Below are 23525 nucleotides of genomic sequence, written 5' to 3'. Positions count from 1 at the left end.
TTTTAAGAAACCACAAATCAGAGAGGAAAAGATCATAGCTGAGGTTTCACAAAATCCATTAAATAATAGAATAAAAACTGAAAAAAGAAATAAGAAGTCAGTGAATCTACGAAAACAGAGGAAACGATTCAGTTCATTTTTGTAGTTTTAGCACTGATGAAATGAGGCTTGAATCTTCACACCAAGCAGCTACATCATTGTCACAAATGCACCACAGGACTGCTCAGAATCTGCAACCTATTTGCTTTTTTTCTCTTTCTTTTACACAAATTGATCGGCCTACCCCCTGGTTGTGATGAATATTTTTTGTGTCATGTTTAGCAGCTTGTCTTTTGACTCTCTGATTCTCCTGCTAATTGTCTCAGCAGGGCAGCTGACCAAGATGGCCGCCCTGCCCTCTGGATCACCGTGACTATACTCCACCAACAAAAGAGGAGTTGAGGAAAACACCAAGGAGAAATAAAATACTTCACCCATCCCTCTCCCTAAGAAGTGCCAGATCTTTATTTCACTCTTTTCTCTCCGCTTTTTCTGTCTCAGTGCCCACAAAGTGCATGGAAAGCACACGACAATCTTGTTTTGTTGACGTTCGATGGCGCGTGATAATGTGGTCATTATTATCGCCAAAGGAACAGGTTGGGGCTCAGACAGGGTTTCACTGGGAGGCCTTTAAACCACACACAAACACACACACAAGACACACACACAACACACTTTCAGTGTGGGAAAAGAATGCATCTAAAAGAGGGACAGCTGTTTGGGTGGCTCGTGAGGATGGCAAGATGGCCTACTGTAAACTCCACCTGTGCATGCGACCATGCCTCAGGCTGCGGGGGTAAAACAGGAGCAAGCAGTGTGGGACCCTGTGATTGTGTCCTGCTGGTGAGTACACATGTATTAGTGTGCCACCCAAATAGAATAATACTAGACCTCATTTTAATGTGATTCTGTCATAAGGAATTACCATAACTGACTTTTAAAACCTTTTCAAACTCTACTAACTCAAATTTACTGATAATGGGAGCAGTGGGCTCCACACAAAGCAGCAACTACAGCTGCAGAAGAGTTGAGTGAGACGTTTAATGTTTTGCAGCTGTCTGGAAACCGTTTGACAACTATAAAAGTTGTAATGCCTCATTTTTATACCTTTTTAGGTTGATTATTTTACCCCCAAAATCACTGCCATAAACTTATAGGATACACTGACACTACAAAATGCAGATATTGTGCTCTCTTCAGATTTTATGTAATATAATAATACAGAATGCAAGTGGAAAATGCGATATTTAAAAACAAAATACTCTTTCAGCTTGTTTCAGAAAATTAATTTTGTTATTCAAAGTCTTATAAAGTCATAATAAAGTAAAAGCACATGGTTGTCAGTTAGAAATGAGAAGCTGCTTTTGTTTACTTCTCTACTTCTAATCAAAGATCTCATGCTTCAACAATTACTTCCGATTTCAAAATTAAATCTGCCTCTGTTATCACTGTAAACCACATATGTAGTGCAAAAACGGAAAGTTTGACAGGCATAGCAACAGTAAGAAGGGAGAGCAGTGTTTAGTGGAGGGTCATCTGTGTGATTTAAAGGTAGTTTAATCAAATCAAATTGCTTGCATTCCACCAACATAAATAACTGCTCAGATTTGCTAAGCTAAAATTAGCCACTAAAAATAATGTGGAATAATATACATGACCTACTTACATTATACATTTTGAGAAATATCTGCCAAAATATTTTTAAAGAATATACGATGTGAAATGTGATCTCTCTGATGGAAAGAACAGTTTGTCTTTGCATAGCATCACCAAAATTAATCTTGTGCACTATCAATCACTCTGTGTAAATGTGTGTGTGTGTGTGTGTGTGTGTGTGTGTGTGTGTGTGTGTGTGTGTGTGTGTGTGTGTGTGGTGGGGGTGGATGAAGAATGTGATTAACTTTTCCGTCTTTGTGTGTCCAGCAGACTTCATTCAGGCTGATCAGAGAACAAGAGGGATGAGGAAAGGGCATAGGAAGCAGTTAATACCAAACAAATGAAGGAAATGGATTAAATCATGGTGTTTTATTAAATTTGAAATTCAAATGAAATGCTCCCTCTCTGGTTTAGCTCATATATTAAGAGGCTGAGGATCCGTCTGGATTGTTTCCAGGATGTGCGTCATCATACTGCTGATTTATGAATAAGGATCACCTGTTTACCTGTGAACATTCCTCACAGTGTATATAGTCTCACTCTGATGTATATTTAAATGAGCTATAAAGCTGAGAAAAGCAGAGGAAGAGGTGTTTTCTTGAAAGCCAACATTTGTTTTGTCTTGAATGAGATGAAATTGCGGAGGCAGTGGTGGTATCCTCCGCTCCCTCCCCCAGGGCTGACTGGAAACGCCCCAGGGACAGGATGGGACGGACCGGGCCAACCTCTCATTCATCAGCCTCTCCCCTGCGTGGCTTCACAACATCAGTAAAAACAACATCAGCTGACGCTGAAACAAAGCTGACACACTGGGGCAGGTGACTTTCAACAGTCAGGAGCCTGAAGTGTTTACCTTTGCTGACAAACACAGTAAAACTTTTTAAAGTGGCGACAAGGGGAGTTCTTCAAATGTTATCTTTTTAAAATTTATGTTATTAATGTATTACCACAGTGAGGTTATTTCTGGGATCCTTACATCATACCTACCTTACCTTACTTATAATGGAGCCTTGTGGAGTTTCAGCTCTGCAAAGACACACATAAATGGCGATAAAACCGCTACCTTACGTGAATAAAATAGGAAAGACGAGGGACAGCTGCAACATTTTTTTCACATTTCTCTCAGTTGTTCAGACTATTTGAACTAGACCAACCAAATCTTAATACATTAAACTGGCATTTGTCTGCTAATTACTGATCCTATTCAAAGATGATCACATATGCCCTATCATTCAATAATGATTTCAAAGGAAGTAATCAGATGTTTAAACTGACTCCAACCCTGGGGACGGTTGAAACATATCAAGTATACATATAACATTTTACTCATTACCTTTGTATTTTTGACAGTGTGATTATTGCTTATGAGCTTCTGGTGGCCAGGCCATGACCAAATAGCTCCACTGATTTTTTTTTAAAATTATTATTAATTTATTTATTGTGTGTGTGTGTGTGTGTGTGTGTGTGTGTGTGTGTGTGTGTTTTGATTTCTAACTTGCAGCATTTTGGAGCGCGCCTCTTCATAAGACGTCACTTCCAAAATTTATGACTTGCACAAATGTTGCTGCAGAGACGGTCTGAAGCTGCCTTCTGATTGGTCCTCAGGCTCTCAGCGGCACTTCAAAGCCATGAAGAAGCTACAACTACAAAAGCAGTCAGAGAAGAAACACGCACTCATCACGTCCAGTCACACACACACACAGACACACACAGTCAAGAGGATATATCACAGCACAGAGCATGGCTGCTACACTACTAGGGGTAAGTTTACATGTGTTGAAACATTTTTTTCCCAATAAGTTGTTAAATTATTGGTTTTAGTTGGTTGGAATCGGGAAGCAGGGTTAACTTCGTACTTTAAGTGTGATATTCATATGATAAGGTAACCATTTGTTATGAAAGTGATAGGAATATGCACAGCTGAAAATCTGAGAAATCCTCTCATCTTAATTTAATGACAGCAAAGTTTAATTGCATATTTTTGTTATTTATAATAAAACTTTAGTGTCAGTGCTGTTAGCTGACAAAACACCTGGATACGTTCCCGCATTGTCTCTGATTAATCCAGCTTAGTCTCAATAGTCTTTAGTGTCTGTTTATGCACTTTGCCTTGTCTGTATATCTATGTATGTATGTATGTATGTATGTATCTATCTATCTATCTATCTATCTATCTATCTATCTATCTATCTATCTATCTAAGGAAGTTTTGCGCACATCCTGTGACTGACACACTAGATCAATAATCTGCGCGTCTTTACGCACAACATGACTCTGAAATGACGGCTCTAAATGTCTGTGTGTTCCCCACAGGAGGAGCCCCGGCTCGGCAGCACACCGCTGGCCATGCTGGCCGCCACCTGCAGCAGAATCGGTGACCCCAGCCCGTCCTGCTCCCCTGTTCTGTCCGATGGGGCCCCGGGGGGACTCGTCAAGGGTTTCCACCCGTGGAAAGGAGGCACCCTCGGCACCAGCAACCTTGGTGCTTGCCTCACTTCACTCGGGGCTCCCTCTGGAGCCTCTAGGACTAGCGGGAGCGGTTTGACGGAAACCTCAAGCGCTTTCTCAGTGACCACTGGTCCCTTTGGAAATGATTATTCGATGTACCAGACCGCTGTGCCGTCAGACAACACTGTTCCCGACCCTGCGCACACACAGCGCTCTGTATTTCTGACCAAATTCCCCTCCTCGGTGGAAGGCATAGCAGGGATTTACCCGAGGATGCACCCTCATCCCTATGAGTCATGGTTCAAGCCCGTGGGAGATGTGACTAACGGGTCCCCCGCTTGGTGGGACATGGGAACCAGCTGGGTGGACACACAGAGTCCTGCCGGTTTACCCGCTCCTCTGAGCGGCTACAGCTCTGACTACAGCTCCGCATTCAGCCCCGGAGCTTCTCAACACCTGCTCCCCGCCACACAGCACCTGTTTGACGGCTTCAGGCCACCTGTCCAGGTAAAAAATTAGTATACTTTAATGCATTAGAAAAGTAATTTAAGAAATCAATCGTTATTGCAAGTCCTACGTGTACTTTTAAAAAGTGTACTTAAAAATAGATGTTATTAAGTTCGGTTTCGATTTACTAAAACATATACTGTATTCTAATTCTGCAATACTTTAAGAGGTATTTCAGTGTACTTTATTCTGAGTATATTGTAAATTGTACATTAGTGTACTTCGAAAAAGTAGCTATACTAAATTGCAAATACCTATAGTGGTAAATCAGTTTACTTTATAAACTTATTTACTTTATAAATTATAGGCAAATTAATTTCAAGTCTTTTGTAATACACATTACAATGCTTTATTAAAGTGTACTTAAATTCCACTTAATAAGAAGTGTATTTAAGTATGCTTAAAAAGTGCTCTTCAATACAAGTTTATTTAAAGCTGCACTAAAGTGTACAAAGTGTAGGTAGCACAAAAAATGTAAACATTAATTTCATTAATGAATCATTTCTATTAGTACATATACATTAAGCATAGATATACTGCTTTTGGCCCCTGTGGCCACCAGATGGCCCCCAAGAGAGAGACAGAGATATTATTGTCAATGGTAATCATACAAAAACACAATATTATGTTGATGGACTGGCTAATACTGCTGGTTTAATTAATTACAACTGCATCTATCAGATGATCAGAGCTGATGTCAAGTTCATGTGTAGACTGAAGGTCCATTTCTTTGAAAATTAAAGTGGAAATTAACACCAGACCAGTCTTGTGAATTTCATGCCTTTTAAGATTAAAAACCATAGAAGGATGAAGTATGATGTAAGAAAACAGCTACTAAAATCGAAAAAAAAGAGGAAAAGAAAAGAAAAAAATTGAAAAATCTCATTATTTCAAGGCAACGGCCTTCACTAAATCTTAAATTCTGATATAAACTAAATAAAGTTTTGCCAGTCTACAATCCTTTGTTGAGATGACTAACTTCTTGTTTTGTTTTTTGTTTTTTTGTTTGTTTTTTTTTTATTAACTTTGATCTTTGAGGTTTAGAAACCAAAATAATTTGTATTTCAAAAATTGTTCACAGTGAGCTGTGAATCCAATTTGTTATTATTTGTTTGCTAATTGCTTTATTTTAAATAGTGGCAATTGAAAATATTAAGTTATTAACCATTAGTTGCTTTCACTTCAGTTTTACTCAACAGTTTTTGAAATACACATTTTGTGGGGGTTCTAAAAGTCAAATATTAAAGTTTTTCTACAGTAGAAAAGTAAATATTATATTATATTATATTACATTATATTATAATATTAGTTGGTAACACTTTTTCAAAACGTTTGAGTTGATCTCAAAAATAAAAAATCTATTGAAGTAAGTTGGCAGCAATAGTCAATAGTACTGACAGCACTGAGGTGGTGGGGAGCCCCCAAATCAAATTCTGTGTGGGACCCATAAAAGCTAGGGCCGGCCCTGTTAAATCATTAACACACTTGAAATATACTGACTATTAGTCTGACTGCAAGTACAATCAAGTATGCTAAAATTTAATATATTTATTTTTCACTAGGGGGTCCCGGCTCCATACACAGAGTCTACGACGACACCTGCGCTGACAGGAAACCCCGTAGTTTCTCTGCCCGCGTCCTCCCGCTCCTCCTCACGGCGGTACTCCGGCAGAGCGACGTGCGACTGTCCGAACTGCCAGGAGGCGGAGAGCCTCGGCCAGGGGGGCACCAGCCCGCGGCGGAGGGGCCTGCACAGCTGCCACATCCCGGGCTGTGGTAAAGTTTACGGCAAGACGTCTCACCTGAAGGCTCACCTGCGCTGGCACACCGGGGAGAGGCCGTTCGTCTGCAACTGGCTGTTCTGCGGTAAACGATTTACGCGCTCCGACGAGCTGCAGCGGCACTTACGTACGCACACTGGAGAGAAGCGGTTCGAGTGCTCCGTCTGTCACAAGCGGTTCATGCGTTCCGACCACCTCAGCAAGCACGCAAGGACGCACAGCGCGGAGGGCTCGGAGGACGGCGGGGAACCGGGACTCACTAAAGGGAGCAGCGACACGGACAACAGCCTCTCCGGGAGCCCGGGGCACTCGCCCGGACTCCATGTGCGTGAGACTGTCCAACCCACCGAGGGACAGCTTGCAGGGGAATAATCACAAATATAAACACTGACAGAGCAACATGTGGACATTTGATGACACTAAACCAGGGTGTATGGAGTGTGTTTTCTTGGACATTTGTTTTTAATGGCACTTTATGATGAACTCCAGCTGTGGATGAACACTGTGTCCTTATACCTCATCTATATGTTATTTGTAGCCTTCTTTACATAAATAAATTTTTACCAACAGTTTATCAGTTTATCTTGTGTTGTTTTATATGTTGTATGCGCCTAATTGATTCTACAGACTCAGTTTTGTTTAGAATTAAATAGTAGCTTGTTATTATCATTAATATCAATCTGTGGGTTATTTGTTGAAACTCTCGAGCTAAATTTTAATATAAGATTACGCCATATTTGGTTGAAAGACTAAATGGCTAGGACACATCTCTACTTTTAAGTCATGATTACAAAAAATAGTAAATTAAAAAATACATTTTTGGGACATATTTTATTTCAGGCGTTTGATATCCTAATATGTCATCAAAGAGTTTTTTTTTTTCTGACAGTTACATGTAAGAAACGGTAAATAACTAAAATCCAATCTGTTTTCTATCTTGATTATTCTCAATATGAACTAAATACAGATCAACTACTAGAATTAATCACAGTCTTTTGTTAAGAAGGCACATTAAATATATCAATTCAGCACATTTTTAAAATCTACTCTGAGAATCTTTGGTGTAAGCCCAGCTGTAAATTAGAATAGTGGTTTTCAAACTCTGGTCTGGGGACCAACAGGGGTCTCAGGTGAGTGGGTATTAGCGTGTCTCCAGCAAAAGAAGGAATAGAATATTTGAATATTTATCACATTTTTTTGGAAGTTGGAACAAAAGGAAAGAAACAACTTTGGCCATTTTGATTGACTGACTGATTTTGATCATTCATTAACTGTGAAGACTTTTTAAAATATTGAAATGTAAAATTGTAAAAATGTAAAAAAAAAAAAATACTCAGAGGGGATTCATTAACACAAAATCTTCTCAAATTAGGATTCCATGGTCTAATGTGCATCAACTTTGGGAGTACTTGGCATGAAAACGTTGGTGAACCTTTGCTTTAGAACAGACATGCACCATTAAATAAAATGAATTACATATTTCAGTGAAGTTGGGTATAAATGAGACCTACACGCTGTGAAAGGTATTGAAATTATTTCAGCTCTGCCTGCGTTGCTGACTAAGAATGATGTCAGATAAATGATCTAAGGATGTATTCCACTCACTTTTGGTTCATATTTGGCTTTGCATACATCTCCACCTAGTGTTCAGTTTATATATAGTCACTACTTTTTTGGACCACAGGAGTTGGTCACACTTTGATCTCAATATGCAATGTATGGGCTGGAAAACAAACAAAGGCTGGCACACCTCCACAGCTCACCTGGGCTTCTGTGTCAGCTTGTAGAAATAAGGCATTTTCACTCGAAAGGCTGAACACATTCACTAAAATATTGAAGTGGCATTAGTGTGTGAATGGGTTCCTTGCTGGTCTGTCCTACAGGAAAGTGGGTTCTAATGTAGACAGACTGTATGAGGGGTGATTAGTGCCACTATATGCATAATCTCTATAATGGCTATAGTGGGGGAGGCTAGGGCTAATTTTCTTGCAAACGTCGAGCTGCTCTCATTGGGCTGCTGCAACCGGAAGAGCAAAACAGCCGAGGGTAGTGACCTGCAGTGACAGCCCCATCCACTACCCAGTCCTCCGCCTCCAAGCTGGCAGGGCAGGAGCTGTTGAATCGGGTGTAGTCTATGTTGGGTGCTTCAGAGGAGGCAAACACCTCACCTTTCTTGCTAATTAATTACTGGGAGCACTCAGGCATTGTAAATTGAAAAGCCAGCGGAGCGAGGCCAGGGGGCTTCCCGTTTTAATGATGAGGGTCTGGACAGTTGCATTCTATCCTCTACTGCCGCTTCCTATTTTAGGAACGGATACTCAGTCGGTTTGCTGAACTGTCTGAAGCCCATTGCTGCAATTAGCATGCATACATGGTCAGGTGAGGATTGGCTGTGGACCACCACCTCCTAGGGATCAGGCTTTGTCTCCCACCCAGTCTTTCTAGGAGAAGTTGAGCTGCTCAGACAGAAGTGCTAAAATCAATGATGGGATGGCCAAATGATGGGAGCAGGGAGGCTCCAACCTAGCTGCTCCCTGCTAAACTGATGAAGGGGCAAACCGTGGCAGCTGAAAGAGCCATGGCCTCCCATGGATGGTCAGGTGTTACCTCTGTCCTGGTCACAGCTACGAGGGGAATGCTGAGCCTGTCAGCTCATGTTGCCTGTTGTGCCATCTGCTATACGAGGCCAGATAACAGATAATAACATGCTCCAGAGGGCCCAAGACGCCTGCTGGTTTGCTGGGTAGATGTCAAGAATGGTCCAGCAGGACTGTGAACAGCGGATCTTGACTGCCCTAATGGCTGGGCCAGCCTAGTTGGTCTTTATGGCTTCAGGTGACCTAAGGGTCTGTTTGGAGGACAACTTAGCTTAACGTGGTCGGCAGAGGGGGCAGGCCAGGGGCCCTCAAAGTACATCCTCGGTCCTGACAGTTCTTGAGCTTCACTCTCTTGGCAAAGAGACCCCAGGAAGAGTAGCTGCTGTTACAATGGAGTAGCTAATAGGGATCGAATAAACAAACAGACAAACAAAAAGGTCCATTAGGGAGGTGAAGCACAGTGATCTACAGGCTGGGTCACTTCCTCATTTCTGAAAATATGGGAGACTCTCACCAGTTTTGGGTTTTGGATTTAAAGGGGCTCAACAAGTTTGTTTTTGAGACCTGAAACAGGATGACGGTCAAGGGTTCAACAGGCTCTTCTTCAAGATGACTGACTTGCTATGGTAGACCTGGAGGATGCTTTATTTACTGATCCCAACTAAAAGAGGGACACCAACGCTACAAAAACCCTTGTAAGGCACTGTATCAATTTAGCCAAATACTATGACTTAAACATGTCTGCTCTGTCATTAGGAGCCTAAATGGAGCTCACTATAAGATAACGCATTAAATAATTAATATTGCTCTCTCCAAAGCAGCCTGCCTCTATCGTCTAAATCAGTAGTTTTACCTCACAGAATATGGGAGTTGCTGGTCAACTGCAGCTTTGACCGGTTCATTTGTTTGTTATTGTGTGACTAGTGTGGATTCACTGGGAGCACAACAAAATACTAACTAACAGATCGAGTGAGGTATAGTACATCAACTCCTGTGTCCTGCAAGGTAAACATCTGTTTTTGCATACAGAGTCTGCTTGAGAGAGAGTGATATCTGGTTTATATAACAGTTGTTTCCTAAATCTGATAGCAAGGTAAAGAGGTACAAATATTCTAGATATAGCCTACACTGAAATGGAGACTGATTTTTGAGATGGGCCCTTTTTGGTGGCTAAAATACTTCACACTGCTTTGCTTGCTGTACCTCATATGACCCCACTTCAAATAATCTGAATGTGGTTTATATTAGAGTGGAGCACCTTGGTAACTGAATGCTACAGTGCATGCTGCATGCTTGCAATTGTGACTGCAGCTATAAAGACAATTAATATGTTTTTTTTTTTTGTTTTTTTTTTGGATTAATCGAAAATCAAAAATGTCCAACAGTCAAAGCCCAAGATGACTCTTCAAATGGCTTGTTTTGTCTACAACACAAAAGTATTTATTTTTCTATCGTAGTTGTCAAAGGACAATATTCACATTTAAGTATCTGGAATTGCTTTTGACTTTTTTTTCTTTAGAAATGACAATTAACAAACAATTAATATATTGCCAGAACAGTTGCATATTAATTTAATAGTTGACAACTAATTGATAAATTGTCGCAGCTCTATAAAATTGTTAATAAAATATCATATGTTATGTAAATGTCTTAGTGTTTTGGTGTATAACAAAAAAGCCAAAGAACTTAAGAAATGATTTTAAAAAAATCTTGAACATTTTATTGTGATGAAAATATTCATGCTACACAACTAGTCACATTAATTGACAGCAAAACTACACAGAAAAGTGCTGATGTTACCCCGAACTCATAGTGTTCGGTTAGATGAGATGATTATTGCTGAATTATTCTCATGATAAGAATAGAGAGCGCTCCTCATAAATTCAAATAGTACTCACCATCTGTAACTCAAGTAGCCTTATCATATAAATAAAAAGAAAAAATAATAAAACACAATAAATAATAATTAGTGTTCCTGACTTACAGTAAAATAGAGCAGGCATTGCTGTAAACAATATTGTGTTAAGTACAATTCACAAAGAGGAACAGGAATGGTCAAGCAAATGTCTCCCACAATGCCGTGCAACTGGCATTCCAGAGGATTTAGTGATCTAAGTACCGTCAGAGCTGATTTGTATCTTCGTACCAGAGTTTAAACATGTCATTTTCCACAGCGATGGCTCTGGGATGATCAGCAGATGTATGCAGAAACGGCTCTGGTTCTCTCTCTGTTATAGAGGCCAGATGTACAGGCATTTGATGATACAGTTACCAGTTAATCACTTTTTTAAACATGATTTTTCAGTCCATTGTTATTCCAGTGTTGTGGATTTGTTACATTAGCTTCAAATGCTCTTAAAGGGATAGTTCCGATTATTTGAACTGAGGTTGTGTGAGGTATTTATCCATAGTCAGTACATTACCTACAGTAGAATCTGGTTTCACACTGATTTTTCCTTTGGAGTTTGGTTTGTTTTTTGCTGACCCTGTCCACAGCAGTTCACCAACTGACAACTGTGTGCCAACTGACATCTACTGTAGGTAATAAACTGACTATTAATAGGTACCTCATACAACCCCACTTCAAATAATCCGAACCATGCCTTTAATGTGCAGACGCCTTCTAATGCCCATCACATAGCAAACCCACCCATACAGCTCTCCTGCCCACCACAGTTTTCAGTAGTATAATGCAAAACAATTGTTCTAGTGCAAGTCTAACTAGATTATCAACAACTGACAATCATATGAAACTATATAGTCACTTATCAGGACAGAAAAATGCCATAAAATAACATTAATTTGCAATGCAAAGTTGATCGGTTAACAAAACAAATGCAACAAAGAAATACTGAAAAATACTAGAAGACAACTTGAAAATCTAACTGAATAAAAAAAAAATTAAATAAGGCATTCAGAGTCATTGTGTTTCATAAATTAAATCCCAAGGAAATTCAGCTGAGGTCAGAAATGGAAAAAACATGTGATACCTCAAGCTGGCCACAAGGGGGCAGACTAAGACAGGGAGATAGCCCAGTTGGAGTGTCACACGATCACATATAAACCTAAAACATGTAGTGTTTCTTTTTACTATAAAATCATAAATAGAAAGCCAAGATAGAGCATAAATGCATCTACCTGCACCACACACGCTCTCTCTCTCTCTGACTCACATACACACACATCCATAAGTTAGAGCAGTAATTGCTGCATGGCTAAAAAGCGTAGAATGATCACCCTTTACCCTGTGGAAAAAGCAGCCTCCCTGCTCCTGCAGAGGAAGAAGAGATGGGGGACTTGTGCTCTTTGATTCATCTCGATCTCCAGGATACTGGCCACATTAGTCACACAGTCTATGAGAGTTTGTCAGTTCATTTTACAGATGTGATCCCATGGAGGTTTCATTGTTTAGTTTACCATCATCTGAGCATCCACATACAGCTGGCTGAAATTTTCTGAAGGTTAAGAAGAAGAAAAGAAGCCTTTAGTTTACTGTCTAAGTCTCTACTAACTTCCTTCTGGTCTTGACCTTTGACCCTGGCCTAGAACTGCCAGGGGTCACTGAGGGGCATCTTGGGAACCTGGATGTGCATCTCCACGGTTGGACGGTCCCTCCTGTAGGTCACTGTCTTCTCATTGGTTGTGGGGATGTAGGACAGGTCCTGAGAAGTGACAGAATCATACAGTTCATAATAACCATATGCACACACACATGCACACAGTCTTAAAGCTAGATTAAAATTACTGATAAAATATTGAAAATATGAAACTAGATAACCTAATGAATCCATTGATACCAACCATGCTACCATCATTAAAGCTACTCCAAGGAACCTTCATATTTTGTTGATTTTGGAGACCCCTTGGGACAAAAGCGGTTGTGTTTACACTGTAGTGACCACAAAAAAGAACGTCAAAAATCAAATTATATAAATAAAAATCTCTTCTTTTTAACTGACAAGCATATGACTCACTGTAGCTCTGCCTGGAAAAATGTAAACACAAACTTGTTTCATCTGATTTCAAGGAGAATTTGACCCGGTGACAGGCATTACTGTACTGAAAAACCTAATATTCTCTCAGATGCTATCATTATGTAGGCCTCAGCAATAAATTGAGACTGTTTCATAACCTGCCATGAGGCAGCAGATGCAGCGGTATCCACTGCTGCACCACCAGACTGAAGAGCAGCTTCTTCCCTGAAGCTGTGAGACTGCTTGATTCATTTTCAGCATTCCACCATGTAAAATAATTTGTTCCATATTTTTTGTTTTCATCTCTTCAGCCAATCTGATCAATCAATCAGTGAGGGAACTGTGTCAATACTTGCTTCACAGCCTTGTTGTAAATGATAAACAAAATCCCCTTGTATCGACTGAGTGCACTCTTCTAGTTACATTATGTAATCTTTGAGGAAATATGTACAGCTATACAACTCTTGGAAAATTCCCAGATAATATAAATATGTACTAGATTTCCCCTGAGAGGATGACATCTGCAGGAGACTGTACCCCATGTAAGAACTCTAATGTGACCCAAACAGATGCATCAGTTTCTAGTCTATAATCTGCACTGCAATGCCATTAAGATGATCTGCGGAGAATAATGAACAATAAACGAGGAGTTTCCAGACATTTATAAACAAACCAGATCGGTTGAGGCTCACATATCTCCAGAAAATCCCCACTCTTGAAATTTCCATTTCCTTCTTCTCGAAGGTGCTCTACATCATTGTAAGGTCACAAATTTGGACACTGTAGATGGTGATCTGGGAATTGAGAGGAAATGTAAAATACAGCTGTACCTCTAAGAGCACACTCAAATTCCTTACTCCTGGTTTCAGGGGACGGTACATATTAACAAATACATCCTAAAGAACTGAGGGGTCCCTTCATTTCTGAGGGCCCCAGGGACACACCAGCCTCCCCTCATTTAAAACCCTGCGGTCCAAATGATCGCCTCCAGCATACACGACTTCAGAGAGCTAACCTTTCCAGTGCAGTGATAGCCTCCGTCCTCAGCAGCACCCCCTGGTGACCTGCCTTTCTTCTGTAGCAGCAGCCGGGACAGGGTCACCACCACCAGGCCGCACAGCACTGTCAACGCGCACACACTCAGGAATGTTCCTACCAGTCGGCTGCTGCTGGCACACTCTGTGGACACAAACATACGGTTTCACTGATGTGAACTGGGCAGGCTGCCCTCCACTGTGACCAGCAGAAAAGTTTACAAAACAAAGTCCTGCAGTATTGAGAAATCATTACACATGTACACAAGAGGTGGGGATCTCTTTGCACCTCACAATTTCATTCGAATTCTGATTCAGACAACTATGATGCAATTATAATACGATTATCAGTACTTTTTTTAAAAAATATCTTTATTTAACTTTACTGAGTCCCATTGAGATTGTTTTTTTTTTTACAAGAGGGACCATTCCCAAGTAGCAGCCAATCACAACATATTAAAATGCAACAAATACAACATATTAACAGAAATACACAATAAAACAACAACTATTCAAACAAGTACATCATCATCACCTCATTCTTTATGATGCCCTTAAATTTATCAGTGAACGCAAGTGTAGCCAATTTTAGATCTGTTTGTTGATTAAACCCATGATACATTAAAAAGCAACCACTTGGAGGTGTGTAGCTGGTAACTGACACAGAGAAGACGTGGGCTGGAAGTTTACCCGGTGTTGCTTTATAGATGGAAATATACCAGTGCGGTTGTCTGCGAGTGATCAGTGACGTCCAACACATCAAACCATAAAGAATGCAGTGGTGAGTGAGGGACTTTACACTTGTAATGAAACATAGACATACATGGTCACTGAATCAAGACTCTGTAAAATAGAGGAAGCTGCACAATATCTCACTATACACAACAGAAAGGTGGCGTCTACATCTTGATACATCAAATGTTTCGATTTCTATCCCTGATGTATTTTTTCTCACAATGTGACTACTTTTAAAACAGAACATATTTGTAATGATCCATAATTAAAATACAAAGAGGAATGTAGTTTCATTATCTTCCAATAGTACTGTAGTAATACTACTACTTTCCAGGTAGGAGCGTGAAATATTTTTGATTGATTGACTTTTCTGCATCAAGACTATTATGATGCATCTAAGATTAAAGATTTTACACACTGATATATGCAACCAGAGAGGCATATAGTAACAGGTGCATAAAGTCTTCATGACCTAGCCCACACAAAACACTTCTATAATATCTATTTCTATAAGAGATTTCAAAGAGAATCTGACCCAGCTGCAGCCAGAATAACTATATAGAAATATAGTGTTTGAAGGTAAAGTAAAGTAAATATAATATTTGAAGGAGAGAATTTCATAATCTTTGCCTTGTCTTGTCTTGAGGCATGTAAAAGTAAAAGCACACATGGGCCATGCAGAAAATGGCCCCTGTGAGTGATATATTCTTAAACATTACACTATCAAGGTTGTTAATACAGATAAATCGACGCCTAAGTAGCATATGGCAACAATGATGTAGCTGGTCATTGTGGGTCTAGTTTTAACTACTTTATACACTGTAACCAGTACCTACAGCTGCCTAATGAATGTTGCGAAAGTAAAGTACGAATATCTCAAACTGTACTTGAGTAAATATACTTAATTACTTTCCACACAAGCATACTTTCAGGGCGGCCAGTGGCAGCTGTGCCAGTGGTGCTGTTCAGAATAGTCAGCTGGCTGTGTATCTGCTGGGGAGCATGTGTGGATGACGGGCTCATCGCTCAACACAAAGAGCCCAAAGAGTGCTCTGACATTTTGTAACAGGGTTACCATGGAGACCTGGCTCCTGCTGCACCCGGGAGGAGTGGGCGTGAGCAGGAAGAGAGTGTCCCGTTGGGTGGAGGGGTGGAGGGTGAGGGGAATAGGGGGAGACTGGGGGGGACGGGACACACAATGAGGAGTGCTGTTCCAAAAATCAGGAAGGCGGGGATGAACTGTAACACTTGGATGTGTGTTGTAATGTGTGTGTGTAACCCAGGGCATGAACCAGTGGGTTTTAAATTATGTATGCGCTTGTATGTGTGTGTGTATGTGTGTATGCATGTGTATGGCTGTGAAAATCAAGAAAGTGAGCTGGGAACTGAGGGGAAATGTAAAATACAGCTGTAACTCTGACAGCAGGCTTGCTGACTCAAATACACCAGGGTGCAGTAGTGCAGCAGTGGTAGCAACGGAAGTGACCTCGAATGAAGGCGTGTGTGTGTGTGTGTGTACGTGTGCGTGCATGTGTGTATGTGTGTTGACATTATACCTGGTCTTGTGCTGATGTGAAGCTGGGTCTGACCAGACTGTGAGCTTGTTTGAAACCGATATCGACAGCTGTCATTGCTGATGTACATACACTGGATCCACATCTCCCCTGCCTGGCCTGGAAATGGACAGAGAAAAAGAGACAGAGAGAGTTGAAGTGAAATGTCAGTCAGTCCAGACATGCTAAGCTCCAAACCCCAGAGAAAATCCTTCAGGATTTCTAAAAACAAAAGAATCAATGTGAGCAGCATTACAAACAGGGCTGAGACAGCTGCTGTGTTTTACCACTCTTCAGTTCTTACCTGAAAGCTCAACTAATCGATATTTTTATACTGCTGTAACAATGGGTCAAATTACTATGTCTAATGTGCTGCAGGCACAACATTATCACCCAAGTCTGCATTTCCCCTCAGTTCACCGGAGCAATTTTGTCTCTTTTAGCAAATTTTTATTGCTTTCTTATCAATCTGTTCTTAGCAAACGCAGGCAGCTGTTTTCAAAAAGAAAAAGCTCTGATAAACCCACTGTGCACTACCAGCACCAAACAGCAGTCAGACAAAGTTAGTGATTCGCTGGTGAACATAGTGGAGGATTTAGCTGCTAAAGAGACAGATATTTCCCTCAGGAGTTGGTGGAGACCAAATCAGAGGTAAAAGGTGAGTGCATGTTGGAGTTAACCAGTACCTACTGGACCAAATCACAAAGCAGATTATGGTACTTCATTTCAGTGCCACAGGCCTGAGCTGTCTATTGAAACTGCTGCCCTCTGGTGTGGACGCTCCGGCAGCAGGTAGGCTTCTGCTAGGTGGCAGCCAGGGCCTGTGCTTCACACAAAATGATTCCAACACCAGTTGAGATGTCCAACAAATGTTTGTGTGTAAATGGGAGAAACCTCTGGCAACACATGGGATGCAATTTCTTTCCCAGGATGGCAAAGATGAGATCTGCTAGACATAAATTTGCCATCCTAGGAAAATAACTTGTGCAGGGGACTTGCAAGTAGTGATGACCCTGGAAATGGGGGGCATAGATGTGAAACACTAAATGGGATGGGTCAGAATGACTTGTCTATGATAGGGAGATCACTGATGATGATGACAGAAGCCTTTCGTCAGGTCAGAAAATGTGGTAATATTCTCTAGTTTTTATTTATTTTGCTGTTATTGGCACTGTAACTGTTGTGTACTGTTAATCTCAACTGAAACACTGTCTCCGCTTCCTGGACTTAACACCAACCAAGACAACTGTGATTCGACTGGCTGTGCAAGACTACAGTAGCCCAGAACAGACAAACCAAACACTGGCTCTAGACATGGTCTTTGCAAGTTGCACTGCCGTAGGTTCTCCTACATGCTTGGAAGTGGAGAGTGAGATGAGGTGTTTGCAATCTGCAAGCTCAATAGATGTCACCCCCTCGAAAACGAGATGATACATCTCAAGGCGTTTATCCTAATCAATAAATTTTGATCTAAATTCTACACACTAGTCCTTTAAGTTCTTAATCAAACATCAAATGAGAAGCTGAATCTTTTTGATCAACAGGAAGCTCAAATGGAGCCCAGATATTCAAACCAAATCCCATCATAGTCCCTTTGTAAAATAAACAAAACTCCAACTAGTGCAAAGTCAACTAGAGCAGATTCTATTGGTTAAACTGGCAGTACCTGATACATCATCCATGTAGCCCACCAATGGTGCACAGGTGTTGTTGCAGTGTCCTGCCTCTTTTTGGGTGAGACCGTGAGACAGGTGGCAGTCCACACACTTCCTGAGAGAGAGAGACAGAGAGACAGAGTACATCAATGTCAACTTCAAGTACAAATCGTCCCCTAAGAGCTCCCATCATGCTTTGTGGTAGTGGACAGAAACTGACAAGTACCAGTATGATTGGCAGGTGCTCTGGCAGGCAGGACATCGCTCACAGAAGTCTCCAGAGTGTCGGGGGTCATCACACACACACTTCCCACACATGCATTTGCCACGTCCGCTGCAGAGCAAGCCGTTGGCTGACTGGCAGGTTGCTGTGGAGACTGGACAACCGCAGCTCTCGCCTGTCCAGCCATCCTCGCACACACACTCACCTGACACACACACACCCCGCCCTGACAAGGACAGACAGACACAGGAGGAAAGAGTGTCACAGAAGTCAACTAAACAATATTAATTCTTTTGATTTCTTGTGAATTCTTTTTTTAAGTGCCCCCCTCACCTCCACACACCAGTCCGCCTTCATACTGGCAGGAGAAGTCGTCTATCTCGCAGTATTTCCCATAAACTGTGCCAAGCCTGCTCTGCTCACATACACACCTCCCACACTCACACACTCCCCGACCACTGCAGTCCACATCAGACCCCTCTGCTCTGCAATTCCAGTTTGAATCTCTGTTCGAGTCCATCATTAGTCCGTGACCCTGTCTCTGCTCCTGACTGGTGCCGTCTTGTATCCCGCTGCATGGTGACTGGCTCTCGTCATTACAGCGCTTTGTTGGTCCACAACTGCAGCGACATTTAGAGTGGATCCTGACGACGGTGGATTCGTTGTAACCCACAGGGCGAACCAGCACTGTGACATCTTCATCTTCACCGTTGGTAGGACAAGAGCGCAGGCCAATGGTGATATTGAAGTAGACCTGCATGGAAAGAGAAGTAAGTTAATAAGTTAGCAATTATTTTAAATGCACAAAATGTGAGTTCTGCTACTGGAGGTGTCTCTCATATTAACAACAATACAAAACACATAATCTGATCAAGTCATGAAATGGCATTGATTCATCGTAGTTGTAATCCTCACCTTTAAACAACCATAGATGATGAAAATCTGACATATCTCAAGCAGAAATCATGTTCATGGTTGAGCTAATGTTAAAGTTTTGTTCATGTTTTGCTTAATATGCACCAACTTCCTTCCACATTCTCTGACTTATTCTACATAATCCATGTTTTCCTGAAGTTATAGCAACTAGCTAGCAACAGCTAACAGAAAACACATTATCTTGAATAAATTGTGTATTTTTCTGGGTTTAACATTGTTGGAAACATTTGGAATTATGTAAGTACACAAACAAAATTTGTTTACTGTTTTTGATGTTTTAATGTGGAAATGTTAGTTAGTCATGCCATGCCAGCAGTATGTTCAATGGATGGCAATGTAGGCCAACAACTATTAGATGGATTGACATTAAAGTTGGTGCTGACATTCATGATGAATCTGAATAATTTGAGTGACTTTCTCCATCTAGTGCCATCATGAAATAAAAATGTTGTCCGGTATTTTGGTTTATGACCAGATCTGCATTTCCATCAGCCTCAGCTGTACTTTGTGTTTAGTACTAATTAGCAAATGTTAACATTCTTACACGCTAAACCTGATGTCTTCAATGTTTTTCAGACCAAGGAGACCTAAAACTGATGGCGCAGGGACGTCCAACTACATATATTTACAGTTTTCTCTCTATTGGTCATACTGATAGCTGCTGACTCCACAGCGGTTGTAGCATGGCTAAGGTTAGGTTTGTTAGCCTCAACTGCTGCACTTTTGCTAGTGGTTTCTGAGGTAGAGGGTATGTTAATGTGTATTTTCAGAAATATTTAAATAAAAAAAGTTCAATTTTTTTTTTCAAACAATCGTTTAGAGGACCCCCTGCAGTAACTCTGAGGGCTGCCAAGGGGTCACAGACCCCCTGTTGAAGATCCATGTGGTAAAATAAGGTCTTGAACATGGTAAAGATTATATCGATTATACCTGCAAAATATCAGCATGTTAGCATTGTAAGAATATTAGCATGATGTAGCTAGCTATTAGCATGCCTGTAGTTTCTGAAGTCGTGTTGACACAGAAAGCAAAGCAATTTTTCATGCAAGTAGATTTCATACAAAGTTAACATAAAAAGGTAGTACAGTTCATGTCTGTGGCATATCTCAGGAGTTGAAAATATTTAACATGTATATAGTATATTTTTTTCATCCATGTTTTCTGCTAACTGGAGGAGAAATGCACTTTAACGTTAAATCATGATCGCACAGAAAGGAGGGGGAAGAAGAAGAGAGACTGGAGGGAAATAGCAAAAAGAACCTGGTATGTGCTGAGTTCAGTCAGAGGCTGAACTGAAGCTGTTAGCTAGTTGCTCATTAGCTTACGGCTGTATTCTGGCTGTTTGGACTGAATTAACACACTCGCGCAAGTAACAGAAACAACCACAAATGTTCCCAAAATGATCCCGTGGCCAAACTTGTGCAAGGAACGCAAGGGAAAAATTTGCTTCATTTTGTGTCAGAACACACCATTTGTCTTGTTAGTAGATAGATAGTAGATACAGTTCACAATTCTAGAGGTAAATATAAAACTACAATCACCCAGTCCTCACCGTGAAATTAAAACTGTAGATGAAAGAATACACAACAAAGCTTAAATCCTTCTCTTTCTTTCAAGAGTCTGCTGTTTCTTTAGAAACATACAGTTCCAGAGAAATGCAGCAGACTATAAAAATGTATTTTCTCCATGAAACTCCTACAGTAAATCTAGAAGGATTAACATAAAATGAGCCACCTCTCTCTCTAATAAGACTTAAATAGTTGGATACGTAACCATGAAGTGAGACTTAATTTAATGTGAATAATTATTCCATTCATGTGGTTGGAAAATTGTGCATGCCAAAGCTTTGACTCTATAGGAGGGCCTTTTGCTTGATTTTTATCACCGTTCTGGTAAGCGTGGGTACTTCCCGCAATTCAACATAATTCACTTTAATCTACCCCTGGATTAAAGGGCTCTGCGTCAATGGAGTAACAATAGAGCAGTGATTAGGCAACTTTGACAAAGTTAAGAGTCCTAAACGGTGACAGGGGAGGGAAGTCTCATCAGCAGTTTGGGGAATGAACAGAAAGGGAATATCCTGAAAATGCATAATTAGTACAAATAGGGAATCTCTTTGGGTGTAATAGTTGAACAGGTTTAGTATAATCACTTCTACTGCGGCAGAACAGCTCCTGTCCACAGTTGAGAAGTATCAAAAAGAGATCTCTGCAGTGGCGTGGACTATTTGAGGCTTTTCTTTTGGTGGATAAATGGAGCAGGTGTGAGTGGGCTATGGGTATATGTCCAATGACCTATTTCTAAATATAAATGTCCCATTTGTTTGCATAAAGGCTCTCATATTAGGCAAGGTAAGGATTTTTGGACTAAAAGGTCATGAATCACATGGAAATGTTTTCCTGTTAAACACAGCCTGTAATCCGCTCAATGCGGATTATTTACCAAATCTTTAGCTCTTAGTGGTGTGTGTATGTGAGTGTGCGGGTGCGCATGCGTGTGTGTGTGTATTTCAGGGAGAGTGAGTGTGTGTCAAAGTAATCCAATACAACCAATAAGTTCTGTGACATCTGCAGGGGCTTGAATTAAGTTTTCTGTATAAATACACGCAACACTTAGGTAAATTCTTGTACTGTTTTGAAGAGAGTTCACATTATTTGATGTGGGGTTGTGTAAGGTACTGATTGACAGTCAGGCTCCTACAATGGAGGCCAGTTGGCAGACTCCCGGTTTAGAGAAGCAGAGACGGGCAGCAGCACAAAAGCTCAGCAATCAACTGCAGCGGACAGGGTCAGCAACAAAAGGTATTTTAGCCACTTAAAATCAATTCACTGAAAAAAATCATTATCATTTTAAGTGTATGCTATATTTAGAGTATTTTCCCCGCTTTATTTTGCTGTCAGAAAGCCTCTTCTGATGGGAAACTGCCATTACATAAGCCAAATATGTAGGGTAAAATTACTGATTCTGCCTTTGGAGTTTCAAGAAACCAGTATTTGGCCTGTGTAACGGCAGTTTCCCATCAGAAAAGTCTGTCTGATGGCAAGGTAAAGCAGTAAAAATATTCTAAATATAGAGCACACTTAAACTGATATTGATTTTTTTAGATGGTCCTTTTTAAAGTGCCTAAAATATCTTTTGTTGCTGACCCTGTACATATATAATACACTGACTATCGCCAAGTATCTCATACAGCCCCACTAATACTACTTTATAAATGATCCTTTTAATATGATTTGATACTGAAGGTATGCTTGTGTGCTTACTGTCTGGTTGGGCTGCACGCCTGAGCAGCTCCGGTCTTTAGCAGTGGATCCATCAGGACAGAGAGGAGATACAGACACCCAGTACCTGCTGACTGCCTTGTCTTCCACTGACACTGATACCTCCACCTCCGACAGCAGCCTCTGGATGCAGCGAGGGCGGAAAGAGATTAAACAGCAACATTAAGTCCAAGAAATTCTTTAAAGCCAGAGTTATGCTGGGAAAGTAGGATAAGAGAAATGAGAGTGGGAAGGACAGTGACAGCTTAAAATTTTAATGGATCTAATCTGTGCGAGTGAAGAGTAATGAGGCAGGAGCGAGAAACAGAAAAAGAAAGTGTGGTTAATTAAAGTTGTCATATGCTCCCAGAAAGCCCCCATTGTCATCCGCTCTTTCGTTCTGATATACAGGGGGGTTTATGGGAACAAGGAGGTGGGGCCAAAAATAGCATCTTTGTATTCATCCGTGATTAGGACACATGGTTTCCGTGGGGATCTGATAGCTATTATAATGCCAGCTTCTGTTCGGGCTCAGCTGCTTGTGTGTGTGTGGTGTGTGTGTGTGTGTGTGTGTCTGCACGTATGCGTGGCTGTGCACCCGGATCTGTGGATTCGGCAGATTCTCGAAGCAAACAATGGAGCGCTGTGCCTGAGGCAAGATTATAGCAGAGACTGCTGCCAACTGAACGAACCTCTAGTCTCACACACATACATGTACACACACATATAAGGCCTTACCCCTCCATAACCTCCTGTTCTCATCTGTGTTTTTGTTTCATTAGGCCTCTAGCGACCAAAAACAACCCCGATCATCTGTTTCGCCAACTTTGCATTACAAGTATTAGGTCTGTCTGCACCCCGCACAGTCAAACATAAATTTTCTAGATAAATATAAGCAGTAAACACTTTGAGAAACATCCAGTAGCATCACTGGAATGTTCTATTAGTCAGCTTGCATGATTAAACACGGCTAACAGAAAACAGAGTTCATGTTGCCTCAGCGGATCAGCAGACTACTGCCTCAACACTTCTGAGCCGACGACTGCGTGGGCTCATGAATTCAGCTCCTGCTGTGCTGCTGCTCTCATCCCTCTAACCTCTCGCTTGTCCCTGTCCTTCTCTTCGTT

General features: G+C 41.0%; 2 protein-coding genes across 4 annotated transcripts in view; one reads left to right on the top strand and one right to left on the bottom strand.

The window, feature by feature from the left end:
* The first annotated feature begins 3298 nt into the window (after positions 1–3298).
* LOC146312916 (transcription factor Sp8-like) lies at positions 3299–7003 on the top strand. Its single transcript, XM_084739862.1, has 3 exons — positions 3299–3456; positions 4009–4650; positions 6213–7003. The coding sequence occupies exons 1-3, from the start codon at positions 3436–3438 to the stop codon at positions 6801–6803; spliced, it is 1254 nt and encodes a 417-aa protein (XP_084595988.1). The 5' UTR covers positions 3299–3435; the 3' UTR covers positions 6804–7003.
* Positions 7004–11549: 4546 nt separating this feature from the next.
* itgb8 (integrin, beta 8) overlaps positions 11550–23525 on the bottom strand; it is a 47962-nt gene continuing 35986 nt past the window's right edge. For all 3 annotated transcript variants that reach the window (XM_084739055.1, XM_084739054.1, XM_084739053.1), the window contains 7 exons: positions 22402–22542; positions 18536–18956; positions 18206–18428; positions 17991–18094; positions 16328–16444; positions 14018–14181; positions 11550–12690 (listed from right to left, as the gene is read on the bottom strand). In XM_084739055.1, the coding sequence (XP_084595181.1) occupies positions 12571–12690; positions 14018–14181; positions 16328–16444; positions 17991–18094; positions 18206–18428; positions 18536–18956; positions 22402–22542 (1290 nt within the window). In that variant the 3' untranslated portion in view covers positions 11550–12570. The remainder of the gene's footprint in view (positions 12691–14017; positions 14182–16327; positions 16445–17990; positions 18095–18205; positions 18429–18535; positions 18957–22401; positions 22543–23525) is intronic.

Source organism: Lutjanus erythropterus, chromosome 16, assembly GCF_056507025.1.
Source record: "Lutjanus erythropterus isolate fLutEry1 chromosome 16, fLutEry1.hap2, whole genome shotgun sequence".
NCBI classification, from domain to species: domain Eukaryota; kingdom Metazoa; phylum Chordata; class Actinopteri; order Lutjaniformes; family Lutjanidae; genus Lutjanus; species Lutjanus erythropterus.
The sequence above is the reverse complement of the archived record's forward strand: the minus strand, read 5'-3'. Positions and strand labels throughout refer to the sequence as shown.